Source organism: Lacerta agilis, chromosome 4 (genome assembly GCF_009819535.1).
Source record: "Lacerta agilis isolate rLacAgi1 chromosome 4, rLacAgi1.pri, whole genome shotgun sequence".
Taxonomy (NCBI): Eukaryota; Metazoa; Chordata; class Lepidosauria; order Squamata; family Lacertidae; genus Lacerta; species Lacerta agilis.
This window is the reverse complement of record NC_046315.1, coordinates 93,737,007-93,752,450: the sequence shown is the minus strand read 5'-3', so window position 1 is coordinate 93,752,450 and position 15,444 is coordinate 93,737,007. Positions and strand designations below refer to the sequence as shown.

The 15,444-nt window shown below is 41.3% G+C and overlaps 1 protein-coding gene across 5 annotated transcripts in view; it reads right to left on the bottom strand.

Annotated features, from left to right (window-relative positions):
* Positions 1-15,444, bottom strand: part of KLHL1 (kelch like family member 1) — a 142,386-nt gene that overhangs the window by 58,352 nt on the left and 68,590 nt on the right. For all 5 annotated transcript variants that reach the window (XM_033147989.1, XM_033147990.1, XM_033147991.1 and 2 more), the window contains exon 6: positions 1,272-1,458. In XM_033147989.1, coding sequence (XP_033003880.1) covers positions 1,272-1,458 — 187 coding nt within the window. The remainder of the gene's footprint in view (positions 1-1,271; positions 1,459-15,444) is intronic.

Sequence of the window (15,444 nt, the reverse complement as noted above, 5' to 3'; positions counted from 1 at the left end):
TGCCTTTGGGGTCCCAAGTTCAATCGCTGGTGTCTAGGGCAGAAGTCCTGCCTGAAACCCTAGAGAACCACTACTATGGCCAACAATACTGAAGGAGATGGACCCAGAGTATGTCTTGGTAGAAGGCCACACTACCTTTATTTTATTCTTAAGACCACAGGCATGACAAATTTCTAGCAATGCATACATGCCCAGGCTGTTCACTTAGTAAGTCTGAGGTTCTGCTAATGCTTCCTAGCAATCTTAAGACCTTGACACATCATCCACCGTTGTCATCTCAACCATTCCTATGTGGCTCTTTCAGTAGTACCTAATAGTGAGTACCTTTTGCAATCTGTCTTTTCTCTTCCTGAATGCCATCCTGATGAAGTTAACAGGAACGAAATTCTACTCCCTTTGTGCACACTTATGGATAAAGGAAAACAGATTAAAGATACAAGGTTGGGATTTGAAGGACCCTCCAGAGCACATTTGAGGGCTAAATGGGGAGAAGAGAAACAATAAGTCCCCCTGACCAAGTGGACAGACATCACTGGATGTTGCCCACATATGTCTTGACAATTAAGAAGGAATGCTTTTGCGTTTGATGCCATAGACCTATGAGTATTTGTCCACCTTTACAAATACTAAGGGGGAAGTATATTTTTTTGTAACCCGTCCTATACCCACAGGACATCCAGTTTATGTGTTTATCAAAATCTCATTTGTTTGAAAGTTTTAGATTTAATCATAAGATTAAGGAATAGGATATTTGAAATTAATGTTTCAGTAAATCAGCTTTTATCTCTTCCCATTACTATAATGTCTGATTTTTTTATAGTTGAATTTCCTGCTTGGGTTATTTTAAAATTTTCTTTTCCCTGTGTTCACCTCCAGACAATGATTCACTGAGAGCTGAGATAACCTAGGGCTTTGAATCCAGGATTTCTCTCTCCTCCCCACCTTTTCAATCACAGTGTGTCTGACATTATTACTTTTAAAAAAAAACATTTTTATTTTGCGACCCAGCTAACTCCATTGGTGTTTCTTCTTCTAGAACAATGAAGCAGATTGAAACACCTGATGGAAGAGCAATCAGTATTCTGCCCTTTCTATTAAACTACTCAATTATTTATTAAAATAGATTTTACCGTTTAGCCCACAATACAATTTACATTGTAAGATATATATTTTTTTCTGCATGAATGATTCCAGACTCTCCTGGGGAGAGACGGGGGATGGGGACTATTCTGTCAACTGTCTTTATCAAATCAATAACTGTTAATTAGTACCTTTGTTGTTGTCCATTCCTCCAACTGCATACAGGGTCCCAACTGTGGATTTTCTTGGTTTAGTTCTTGGGCTTTGCATAAGAGTCCGTCTTTCTGGCAAGAGGTGGTATTTCATGGCTTCCAGAATCAGCTTCTGACACTCCAGGTCATCTTTAAAAAGTGTGTGGTTTTCTAGGTCAGCTAAAATCTGTGAATTATAGGAGTTGTGATTTAGTAATGATATCCCATTCCTTATATCCCAACTCCTGGAGAGTTCTGCTTGCACAAGCTTCGGTGACAAGAACAGGACTTGGGCTGAGGGATGCACTATGAGCTTCAAGGCTAAGCAGGGTTTGAATACGTATTTCCCCAGTCTATGTTCAACGCGCTCTGTTCACCGAGTCACACAGACGCTGCATGGTGTGTATGGGGTATACAGTGAAAATAAAAGTTCAGACACTGGATTAAGGACTAAGCAGAGACTTGAACTTCCAGGTATCAAATTCATGGCAAACATACTAACCTGGTCTACACACTGCGTGACCAGGCGGCGACAGCCCCAGCCCCCAGGGATCACAAGAAAGGATTAAAGATTCTGACAACGTTATATGGAATTAAAATTAGGCCACAACTTTATTAAACTTCCGAATGTAGGAAGACCTTGGGCTTAGGCCTTGGGCGTGTATCCCTCCCAGCCCCCCCCCCCCAGCCAGGGGGAACTGGGGCTCATCAAGGTAAATGGGATATGGGGGTGCTCTGCGAGACGTAAGTGTAGCAGGCAGCCCAGCCCATATCCCCGCATGCAGAGTAGTTCACTGATGACCTTTCAGTGTATGGCCAGTGACACCCACATATATAACTCCTTTAAGAAGGGGACTCTGGAATCGCCGCCGCAGGGGGGTGAGTCACCACTTCACACACACACACCCCATATAGGGAAGAAAAGACTAAAGGACTCCCCCCAAGGGCATAATCGCCAAAGTTGTGACAAATTGCTACGGGGAAGACAGGAAAAATTCTTCCTGGTCCTTCAACAGCAACCAGTCAAAGACCGTAGCAGAGCCCACTAAACAGGAAGAAAAAGTTAACCTGCAAACAAGAAACATTAACCAAAGGGAGGGTAGGGAGGGTGAATCTCCAGAGCCAACTGCCTGGGTGTTGTCAGCTCCACCCTCTATTTATAAATGGGGCTGGCCCCACCACCCAGCAAGAAACTTGATTACTGAGGCTGGGCGTGAACCTCCAAAAATTAACACCGAGAGGCAAGCCAGCACCTGTTTGTCAGTAAGCTTCCTGGGAACTGTAGCACCACGTGCGATCCCACAAAGGACACCCACAATGTAAAGTGTGACTGTCATTATGATAAAGCATGGTTTATGCTGTTCAGTTGCATTTGCCTCCCCCCCCCCACCCCCATGCCATGCTGGAAGGAAACAAACTACAGCACTGTCTTCAGATTATGTGGAAACAAGCACTTGTAGTATGTTTGGGGAAAACAAACCATGGTTTCATGTAAACTAACACTTCATCCTGGCAAGGCATATGGAGAAAAAACAAATTTTTTTTTTTCTTTCCAGTAGCACCTTAGTGACCAACTAAGTTTGTTCTTGGTATGAGCTTTCGTGTGTATGCACACTTCTTCAGATACACTGAAACAGAATTCACCAGACCCTTAAATATAGTGAGGGAGTTGACGACTCTTAATGGCTGCAATTAGTCTTGCAGGGAAAGGCACTGGGTGAGATGGCTAAAGATAGCTTTGTCATGTATAATGAGATAAGAATCCAATGTCTTTGGTCAGACCAGGTTTCTCCATGGTTTTAAGTTTGGTGATTAGTTGCAATTCAGCCACTTCTCTTTCCAGTCTATTTCTGAAATTTCTTTGTATTAAGACAGCTACTTTGAGATCTTTTATAGAATGTCCTGGGAGATTGAAGTGTTCTCCTACTGGTTTCTCTGTCTTGTGATTCCTGATATCAGGAATCTGTACTGTAACTGTAACCTGTAACTAGGCATATGGAGAGAATGCACAGGCTTCAGAGCAGTGTTCACCAGCACGCTTGTTATCTGTGGCAGATAACTCATGGTTTGTTTTAGACCACAGCTTACCATTATGTGCAAATGGGAACACCCTCTACCGGTTCACAATGCTACCAAATGATGCTTAAGAAACATGAGATCAAATTCATTTCATTCTGATATATCCAGAAAGGCGACCTGGGAGCTAATCTCAATCCTTGTAGTAACTTTAAAAATAACAGCCACAATAACAGAAGCGTACACATTTTCTCAGAAAATAGTCAAAATTGGTAACTTGTTTTACTATCTGCCTTAGATAAATTTTGAAAATATGGCTGATGCTGATGCTAGAAAAAATCTCCTACACAGGAAATTAACCTGTAATGTTAGTTCAATAAGTCAGCAAAGCAAATACTGGTCCCCCGCCCCTGTACATTTCATCTTCCCAAAGTGTTGCATGGAATAACTAAAATTTAATTAGCTTCTGCCCTAGCTCTATCATAAACTTCCCTTCCATGCTATGTACCCCCGGGGGAGTTGAGTAAATAGCTTGTTCAGAAATAAGTAATACAAGAATGTATCTGCATCTGACAATTTTTCAATCAACGGAAAGAACAGTATATTTCCCTCTGTCTCTCTCTGTGTGTCTAAGACACAACTTATACATCCTGACATCACAATGTTGTGTGTTTGAAAGTATTCCCAGCAGCCAATTATTTGTCGTAGGAAAGCATATGGTGCTGGAGGAGACTCTTGAGAGTCCCATGGACTGCAAGAAGATCAAACCTATCCATCCTTAAAGAAATCAGCCCTGAGTGCTCACTGGAAGGACAGATCCTGAAGTTGAGGCTCCAATACTTTGGCTACCTCATGAGAAGAGAAGACTCCCTGGAAAAGACCCTGATGTTGGGAAAGACTCTGGGGTTGCGGCGCTCATCTCGCGTTACTGGCCGAGGGAGCCGGTGTACAGCTTCTGGGTCATGTGGCCAGCATGACTAAGCCACTTCTGGCGAACCAGAGCAGCGCACGGAAACGCCGTTTACCTTCCCGCCAGAGTGGTACCTATTTATCTACTTGCACTTTTGACGTGCTTTCGAACTGCTAGGTGGGCAGGAGCTGGGACCAAGCAACAGGAGCTCACCCTGTCACGGGGATTCGAACCGCCGACCTTCTGATCAGCAAGCCCTAGGCTCTGTGGTTTAACCCACAGCACCACCCGCGTCCCTTATCCTAGATGTACCTGGTCAGAAATCACATGATTATATTAACAATTTTTAGATTAACACCTTTTTAAGTTTGTTAGATCTTGATATGAAAAGCTTCAATTTATATGTTGGGGTAGAAATCATTTAACCATTTTTGATATTTTGTATCAGTAACACAGCTGAAAAGAATAGCCACTGTACAGTGGGTTAAAACTTCAGATTTATTCAGATCAAGGTGCATTTTTCAGAAAATAAGAATGAGGACTTCTCAGAAATGCCAGTTCCTAACAATGGGCCCCTAACTGACTAGAACTTTTAAACCTTATTCTTGTTGAAACACTTTGCAGTTCACTGCGTTCTACATTGCAGGAATTTGATAATGTCTTCTAACAGATATCTAACACAGTATCTTCTAAACCTCTTTAGATAAGACAAGGTAGATTGATTATAAACCCATTGAGTTTAGTCAGTCATTTTCTTGGTGCCTTTCGGTAAAAATTCTCTTGCAACCTGCCAATACTTTCCAGCCGGTACAAAACACTTGCTTGACCTTTTCTCGCAACACTTCAGTCTGATCAGCTAGTTGACTGGTTATATTCTTTTGAGGTTAATAGGGTATCTTATTATCTGGGGGGAAATCATTGCTTTTGTAAAAGCTCTGCAACGCATTCTAAGCAGTTATTTGTTATTCCAATCCATATCAACATCCTGACAAAAACCCAGCTTAGGCATGTTCACAAAAGTTAAGCCTTGCAGACATCTTCTGCTCTCGTCCTTTCAAATACAAAATGCTCAAAACTTACTACAAACTAAAAGTGTTTGATTTAATGCCAACAGTGCTCCCAGAATACACATACACAAAAGAATGAAGTTGGATGAAAATACTGACTTTTTACACACTGTCATATTTTCTCATTTCTAACTAACTCCAACCAGCCACCCTAAATTCTTCCAAAGAGGCGACTGACATTGATGCAATCGCATCGAGCAAAAACCACTGAAACTATTGAGAAAGACAGTGAGGTCGTGTATCCACAGCAGTGACCAGAGGAGGAATGACTGCTGGAAGGAGACTAGAGAGAAGAAATACCAGGGTGCATCTGCACCAGCGAAACCAGGTGCCTTCACATGCTCCATCTGCAATAAAATATGCCTCTCCCATATGACTCTCAAGAAGGATACTGACAAGCTGGAACGTGTCCAGAGGAGGGCAACCAAAATGGTCAAAGGCCTGGAAACGATGCCTTATGAGGAACGGCTTAGGGAGCTGGGTATGTTTAGCCTGGAGAAGAGAAGGTTAAGGGGTGATATGATAGCCATGTTCAAATATATAAAAGGATGCCATATAGAGGAGGGTGAAAGGTTGTTTTCTGCTGCTCCAGAGAAGCGGACACGAGGCAATGGATTCAAACTTACAAGAAAGAAGATTCCACCTAAACATTAGGAAGAACTTCCTGACAGTAAGAGCTGTTCGGCAGTGGAATTTGCTGCCAAGGAGTGTGGTGGAGTCTCCTTCTTTGGAGGTCTTTAAGCAGAGGCTTGACAGCCATCTGTCAGGAATGCTTTGATGGTGTTTCCTGCTTGGCAGGGGGTTGGACTGGATGGCCCTTGTGGTCTCTTCCAACTCTAGGATTCTATGATTCTATAGTCGCAGCAGGCTCTGTAATTCTACAATGACTTGACTTTGCTCCTGGTGGCACACTCTTCCATTGTCTCTTGAGACAGACGGATGCCAACAAACTCGCACAAGAAGTAGTGCTGGCCACTGACTTGAATGGCTTCAAAAGAGAACTGGACAAAGTCATGGTGGATATCAATGGCCATTTAGCAAGTTGTCTATGTTCTTCTACTTCCAATGTTGGAGGCAGTATGCTTTTGAATGCCGGTTACTGGGAATGACAGCTGAGGCTAGGCTTCCCATGGGTTGGCCGTTGTGAGAACAGAATGCTGGGCTGAACCAACACTGGACTGACTCTGCAAGGCTCATGTTCTTACAAACAGTGCTAAGGTGCTGTTGTTACAGGTAGGTAGCCGTGTTGGTCTGCCATAGTCAAAACAAAATAAAATAAAAAAATCCTTCCAGTAGCACCTTAGAGACCAACTAAGTTTGTTCTTGGTATGAGCTTTCGCGTGCATATCTGAAGAAGTGTGCATGCACACGAAAGCTCATACCAAGAACAAACTTAGTTGGTCTCTAAGGTGCTACTGGAAGGAATTTTTTATTTTATTTTGTAGAGCTAAGGTGTGTGGTTCTGTCCGCTTTCTTCTTCACTAAGGCACTGGTGATGGCAGAGGCTCATGGGAAAGACTCATGGGATATATATATATATATATATATATATATATATATATATATATATATATATATATATATAATTATTGTGTTTCTAGTTAGCACATGTGCTGTTTGTAGCAGTTTTTGCTTTATGTATAATTTTTATTCAGGTCACCCTCAAACCCCAGTTCATATCTTGATTCAGTTGCAGAGTTAAATCAGGAGTTCTACTTGCACTGTGATTTAATCAATGTACCCATGCACTGGTGCACAGAAAAGGAGGAGGAGGAAGAGGAGGAGAAAACTGTGGCCCATACATAGTGTTCTAAAAAGACTAGAAATTTAAAAAAAAAAAAAACAACCAAGAGATTGATGGATTGCTAATGCCTTGGTGGCATCTAAGAACCAATTACTGCTCCTCGGCAAACTACATTTTCTTACTTATTGCAGTTGAGTTTTCATTTATTCACAGTTTATAATTCTTTTATTAAACAGGGTCAACGTTGCTTGTAGCAGAAGAAAGATTGAGATAATTGTTAAATTACTAATGTACAAACAGCAACTCGATTAAGAGCCAACGTACATCTTGTCTATTCCAAGTTTAGATTTTCCTTTATATGATTCTAAAATCAACTTCTGGAACAAAATTATCCAAATTATTACACTATCAACATAATATTTAAATAAGTGAGGAATCTTTCCATGTGCTTTAGACCTTTAGCAGTCTATATTATAATTTTTTCATGATTCCCGCTACTCTAATTGATGTGTTGCACTCTGCAGCAACTTAAGCGAGGCATCCAAAATCAAGCAGGGGATTGGTGCCCTAGGCATAGGAAGATTGTTTTGTGATTAGATATCATTCTGCTGCTGCATAACAAAATAAAGTACACACTATATTTGGTATTAAAATACTGTATCACTATATAAATAATACGAGAACACACAATCTGAGACTCGTTAACAAACGCAATTTGAAATGTAATTTCACAAAATGTTTTGTACTGAAAACATTAGACTACCATTCTTGTGCTTAGTTGGCCACTGAAGCCGGTAGAGCTCATTTACTCCTAAACGTTGTGGTATCTGAGGGGGCAGTGGGGAGAAGGAGGGGGGAAGCTCTGTTGCCCAAGCAGAAGTCCATGTGCTAACAATATGACTTTGCTGGATGCAACCCAGAAGGAGTAAATAATAAAAGCACAATTCTATGCTTATCAATTCAGAAGAAAGCTCCACTGAGGTTCATCAGGCTTACTCCCAGGTGCTCCCATGGAGCTGCATGGCCTATTGAATAAATACCATTTAAAATAAAACTTCCATTTTGTTTTATCAAAAATATCACATTATTCTAACAGGAACATTTTTCAATGTATCTCCCCCCCCCTTCATCTTTTCAGGTCATCTCACGAGATTCCATTCTAGAGAAGTTTAAGGATCCATATGAGGAAATCTTTGCACAATGACACAGCATGAATTAGAAATGCAAATTAACTTTGCTATGCCAATTGATCCAGGCTCACCTTAACCAATATTCTGATTTAGTTCGCTGGCCGTAAAATAAATCCAGTGTAATTATTCTCAATCCCTTCTTGAATCTATTTTAATTAAAAGCTGGCATTTTTCCATTGAAAGCTTTAAGTGGGTTTATGTGGCTAAGATTTTAAAATGTAACACTTTACATAAGTAATCTCAGTTTAAAGTAAAATTCTTTTTAAAATGCAATAATAATTTATCTGGATTAGTTTTTTGGTTTTCATTTCCACTGACTTTTTCACATTATGTTTCTACCTTGAATGAAAATATATTATAAATTATTACAAAAGCCACACTTGAAGGAAATCAGAGGGTAAAATAATTCTATTTTTGCACATACTAAAATAGTTACCTGAATAATGAATATCTGTATTGCCATGCCTTATTACTATTTTGCATAAACACTAGAATATCTGTAAAAGAATGCCTGTATTGTGGTAGAGCTTAAATAAATGAATATGCTGCATGATGACTGACTTTTCAATGACATGACACCCAATTTCCTGTTACTTCTGAGGCTGTGGTCTTAAATATACTTACTAGGGAATGAGCCCTCAGAGCACAGTAGGACTTCCAAGTAGTATGTGTAATATGTGGTTTTCCAAATGATGGAGTCAATGTGCTGAACAGTGTCTGGAATTGGTAATGGGCTGGATGGAAATGAATAAACTGACTCTCAGTCCAAAGAAAATGGAAGGATTGATGGAAGGTGGTTCATCTAACCTTTTTTTCAAGCAGTTCTGGATGTGGTTGTATTCCTCTTACAAGGTCACTGGAAGTCCAGGTTTTATCAATGGTCCAGTAATCCTTTCATGAGCCAAGACTGCTTCACCAGCTTCATCTCCTTTTGGACAGAGACAGCTTGGCTGTCCTACTAACCTCTAGCTTTGATTATTGTAACGTGCTTACATGCCTTTGAAGGATAAACTTTTGCTAATGTAAAATATAGTTGCTTTACTATTCACCAGGAACAGTTGGTGGGAACATACGTCTTGGATTCAGAAACATCTTCTTATCCATTTCCAAACTCAATTTAAAATGCTGATGCTTACTTTTAAAGCCCCACACTGCTTGGGGCTAGGGTACACGAAGGAAAACTTCCTTCCACACCAGCCTGACCATGAATAGAGATGGTAATAAATATGCTATGAATGAATGAATGAATGAATGAATGCAGTGCTATGACGGGAAGACTGCCCAGAAATTTTAAGGAAAATGTTATCAGTATATGGATGACATAGACCTCTTGAAACCCTTTCCAACCTCTTAAGGTGTGACTGTAGAGGTCCACAATAAATGTCCAATCAATGAAGGTCAATCCAGATAAGATTGAGGTTCTTCCCATTGGTCAAATAGCTCTCCAGAGAATGGGAATTTGGCCTTTTCTAGATGGGGTTGCACTTCTCCTAAACATGTAGCTTGGTATGTTATTAGATCCGACTTTATGGATAGATGCTCAGGTATCCTCTCTAGTTTATAGCACCTTTTATCATATCTGGCTGATTCTTCAGCTTTGGACTTTCTTGGAAAAAATGAGACCAGGCCACAATCACGTATTATACTTTCAGGATTACCAGCACCCCTGTATCTTCTGGCCCATGCCCTGCCATCAGCAAGGAAGGCCCTGCTTTTGGTTCTGCCAATGGGGGGCAGGTCTAGGGCAGTGCTTACAGTACTTTCTCATGTTTGGCATTCCCTCCCTAGGGAAGGCATCAGCTAAAGACATATGTGTTCATCTAGACTTTTGGAGGTAAATATCCTGGGGACACAGCAGCTGATATATGTTGTTTAAGTCTCAAGTTAGGTTCTGTTGAATGTAGAGAACTTTTTTGGATTTAATGCAATGTTTTGGAATAGACTGTATTTTAACGATGCTCTACACTGCTCTCGATTCCCAACTGGGGGGAAAGGCAGATCAGAAAGGAAATTATCAGTACAGGCGCTGATAGCACCTACTGTTAGATTCAGGAGCAGCTGGCACAGTGGGGATGTGGAATGGAGCTGCCCTCCCAAAACTGGAGTCACTGTCAGTTACTAGGATGGTTGGCAATAAGAGTTGTGAGTTCAGGGCTGTGCAGGCACACTGGCAGAGTGACTCGATGTGTTTTACATGGGGTTGCCTTTGAAAATGGTTCAGAATCTACTATTATTACAGCTGGGCTGCTAACTGGTATTGATAAAAGGAACACACTTTGCCAGTTCTTAATAGGGCTATACAAGATTCCAGTTTGTTTCAGAGCACAACTCAAAGTGTTGATATTGATCTATGAATTCTGGAGCAACTTGGAACTGAAGCAGCTAGAGGACCACAGAATCCTGCATGTTGCCCAGCTAACTACTAAAATCATCTTTAAGAGACTCAAAATGCGCCTCATTTCCCCTGAGGTGAGGTGGATGGCTACAAGAGACAGAACCTTTTCAGTCATGAAGTCTCTTCTCTTCTCTCCCTCTTCCATCTGTCAGACTCCTCTCTGATGATTTTCAGAAGACAATTAAAATGCTGCTGTTTTCTTACCCTGATACTAGCTGATGAACTGCATCTGCTGAGTGGTTTATGTGTTTGAGTTTTATGCTGGTTTTTGTACTGATGTTTGTTCTATTGCTAGACATCATAGAAATTATTTATTTATCTGTGTTTGTTCAGAGTATTTTATTGTGGGCTGTTTTTCAGGAAAAAATCGCAAAGCAGCTTTCATAAAAATATTCAAACAATAAGTATCAATACCAAAAACTCTGCAATAAAACAACAAAGAAAAGTAATGAACAAAAAAAAACAACACCTCACACCTTTTTTGAAGCTGGACTGCAACACATTAAAAAGTCTAGAGAATAAAAAAAGTCTTTATCTTCCACTTAAAAAAAAGCAGAATCAGTGCCAGGCAGGCCTACTGGGAGATAATTTTCTAAAGATGGGGCAGCAGAAAAAGTCCTTTTCCAGTTCCTGTCACATCTCAGATGGCAAAGGGACTCATAGATGGTTGGCGAAAATTTAAAACATTGTTAATTATTGTACACATTTCTGTCAGCTAATTCCCTTTGTGATTTACAATAATTGGAAATAATATTTGTTCTGTTTTCTTGTCCTTTTACATTTCTATACACACTATAGCCTACCCAAGCCCAATATTCAATAAAGTTGTGGCCTGTTTCAGTCCAAGCCAGTCTCGGGTGTCATTTAATCTGCTGAGGGTTGGGGACGCTTGGGCCCACAATGAATATCACCAGAAAGGTTGAACACTTAGTGCTTATTCACTAGTCTGCTAAACACAGGGCAAGTTAGTGAAAAAAATATACTTTTTACCCAAGCCACTGGCCAGATCCATTTAGAGCAGGGGGCATTTTTCTTCTAAGGACAAATTTCCAGTACTCAGGGCAGAGGAGGGGCTGTCCCAAGTAAAGACCCTAGCATAAGGGTTGGGGGCTTTAACCCTTTATCTCCTCCTGATCTGGCTCTGTGTATCCTGCGTATGCACAATTTGCTTTGAAAAGAAAATGCCACTTCAATGGAAGATCTGCAAATTACAGGCTTGAACCATAGCAGTGGGTTCTAGGGCACTGATCCAGATCAGGCTGCCCACACCAGCAATCTGAGTTAAGAAAAGCACACTGCACTTAAAAGCACAGCTATGCACCTAGCGTTAACATGTAGTTTGCCCCAAACATTTAGTGGAGAGTATATTCAAGAAATGCTGTCAGGACTACTACAAGTGAGACAATGTCTTCATACAGCTGTGGAATGGGCTTCCACTTGAGGTTTAGATATATCCCACACTCTTGATGGCTCAGAAAAATTCCTCTAGCTGCACAGGTAGCTTATACATCCTTGTTAATTATGTCCTTTCCCTGCTCCTCTTTCCATGGATAGAAAAGGAGAGGAAAGATTGTGCATTCAAGTGTTGAATCCCTGTTGTACTCATTGCCTTCTACCTACAATGGGGGCAATGGTTAGAAGGACCTTAGGCTGCTCCCAATTTTACTGCAGCTAAGGCCATAAATAAGCAGACCCTATCTTGGCCTTCTAGAATAATTTTGGCTTTGCAAAGAAGAAGAAAAACCAGCAATGAAAAGATCTATGCATTCTGCATGTATGCCTCGTTCTGTGTCCAATAAGCAAGAGACGCCTTTGTCTGGTGGCACTGTGACCCATAAAAGGTAAAGTAAAGGGACCCCTGACCATTAGGTCCAATCGTGGACGACTCTGGGGTTGCAGCGTTCATCTCGTGTTACTGGCCGAGAGAGCCAGCATACAGCTTCCGGGTCATGTGGCCAGCATGACTAAGCCACTTCTGGCAAACCAGAGCAACGCACGGAAACGCAGTTTACCTTCCCACTGGATCGGTACCTATTGATCTACTTGCACTTTGACGTGCTTTCGAACTGCTAGGTGGGCAGGAGCTGGGACCGAGCAACGGGAGCTCACCCCGTCACGGGGATTCAAACCGCCAACCTTTTGATCAGCAAACCCTAGGCTCTGTGGTTTAACCCACAGCGCCACCCGCGTCCCACTGTGACCCACAGATTGCAGCAAAATACCCTGCCTGCTGCTGACAATAAAGATTTGGCCAGATTTTATCCCATCACCATTGCACAGTCTTGTTATTTTGCTGTTATCATGGGTCACATAATGCGCATGCCTGGGCAAATGACTGCATGGATACTGCAATTGTACTGCTGTCAGTAAACGGTACTGTCGGTAGAGAGAAAATATTATTCTGATGTACTGATACCCCAGAATTAACTAAAGAAATTAACTAGTATTAACTACAGTACTTAAGATTCGTTACTAATTCAGTTACTTTAATTTGGCATTTTATATTCAAAGAGATGTGACTTCAAATTCCTTTTTTTAAAAAAAAATCCATAAACTTCTACACTAGTTCTTTTTTTATTTTAAAAGCAGCATGTCAGTTATTCAAAATTTCCACTGATAAGGCCATGAAATGAATGGCCATTTGGGTCAAATTGTGTATATATAAGACAAAGAATTTTGATAGCTTTAGAATTAAACTGCCAGTACCTTTTTTATTTATCTCAATTGCATTTGTGACAGGTACAAAGAGTTCACATTAACTGCACTTAGTGGATAGATATTCCAGGAAGAACAGTACATGAAATTCTGAAAAACATTGACATTTCTGGTGGTTTAGGTTCTTCCCTGTCACTCAGCTATTGAGCAAAGTGATGCCATCGGATGTCAAATGATTACAAATTTTTACATGACTATGAAATTAGCTCAAAAGCTGTCAGATCCTTTTGGACTAAGCAATGCAAAGTCGATTTAATTATCAAGCAAGATATTTTCAATACAGAATGCAAATCAACAGATATGACAATGCAGAAATCCATATGAGCTAATGGGGGTGGAGAGAGAAGGGGGGGAATTTTAGCTGATGGTGACAGGGCAGGCAAGAAATCTTGAGGTCATGATAGAAAGCTCAGTGAAAATGTCAACTCAATAAGCAGCAGTTGTGAATGAGGCGAATTCTATGCAAGGAATGGCTGGTGCTAGCATTGGCCGAATTAAAAAACTATGGCAAACTGACACCATGAACCACCTGAAAGTGGCTCAAGGCCCACTGTTTGAGAAACACTGGTTTAGAAAAGATGTAAATAAAGACATGAAAGAAGTGTGTAAAGCAGATAGAGACATCTTTCTCAAAATACTAGAACCAGGGGTTATCCAAGGAAGGTTAATAAAAGGAAATATTTATTCATGCAGCACATAGTTAAACTACCAACCCCATAGTTAATTAACTACTAGAGCTGCAAACAGATTGGTTTTAAAAAGGTGATTAGACATGGAGAAGACGGCTATGTATGGCTGTTGTTGTTCAGTCGTTCAGTCGTGTCTGACTCTTCGTGACCCCATGGACCAGAGCACGCCAGGAACGCCTATCCTTCACTGCCTCTCGCAGTTTGGCCAAACTCATGTTAGTAGCTTCGAGAACACTGTCCAACCATCTCATCCTCTGTCGTCCCCTTCTCCTTGTGCCCTCCATCTTTCCCAACATCAGGGTCTTTTCCAGGGAGTCTTCTCTTCTCATGAGGTGGCCAAAGTACTGGAGCCTCAACTTCAGGATCTGTCCTTCTAGTGAGCACTCAGGGCCGATTTCCTTGAGAATGGATAGGTTTGATCTTCTTGCAGTCCATGGGACTCTCAAGAGTCTCCTCCAGCACCATAATTCAAAAGCATCAATTCTTCGGCGATCAGCCTTCTTGATGGTCCAGCTCTCACTTCCGTACATTACTACTGGGAAAACCATAGCTTTAACTATACGGACCTTTGTCGGCAAGGTGATGTCTTTGCTTTTTAAGATGCTGTCTAGGTTTGTCATTGCTTTTCTCCCAAGAAGCAGGTGTCTTCTAATTTCGGCTAGTAGACATCAAAGCTAAATAAGATGTTCTGCAATTGGGGCAGCATGCCTCAATACAAGTCATTGGGGACCTATGGTAAGAGAGGGGGCTTGTCCTCATGCCATGCTTTGGGGCTTCCCACAGGAATATGCTTGGTTATTATGGGGAACAGGATGCTAGATTAGATGGCTCTTTGGTCAACCCACATTATCAGCCTGTGCACAGGTGGGACAATGCTGCTCTCCTATCTTCCAATCACAGCACATCACTGGTGTTTACTGAATGGGAAATGTAAGGTGTGGGGAGCCTGGTGCAGCAGAGCCAATCCGTGCCTGTCTATCAACCTGAAACACTTCCTGCTTCCCTTAAAAATCTTCAAATATTTTGCCCTAGGAGAACATCCAAATTCCTATTGAAATTTCATTTTAGGCAAAATTAAGTGCCAACTTAATGATGGGCAGAGAGGGAGACCAGTCATAACAGCTCAGCCGTCTTATAGCAAAGATAATTTTCTTCTAATCTTTATACAGCTGATTCTCAATGAGCTTCATAATAAACTACTATCAACACATTCTTCAAATGACTTAAAGGCCACCACCACTACTTCTGATATTAATACTTCAAATACAAGAGGGCCTGATGCAACAAATTAGTCAACTATAGCAGCTGCCCATTTTCCCTACCTCTGGGGCTGTCACGCCCCACACCCTGTTTCCTCCTTACTGTGCCTCTTCATCCACAGGTGGGAGAAGAGAAATTGCAAGTTTTGAGGAGTGTCCTGGCTCTTGGCAAGTTCAGCATGTGCTGG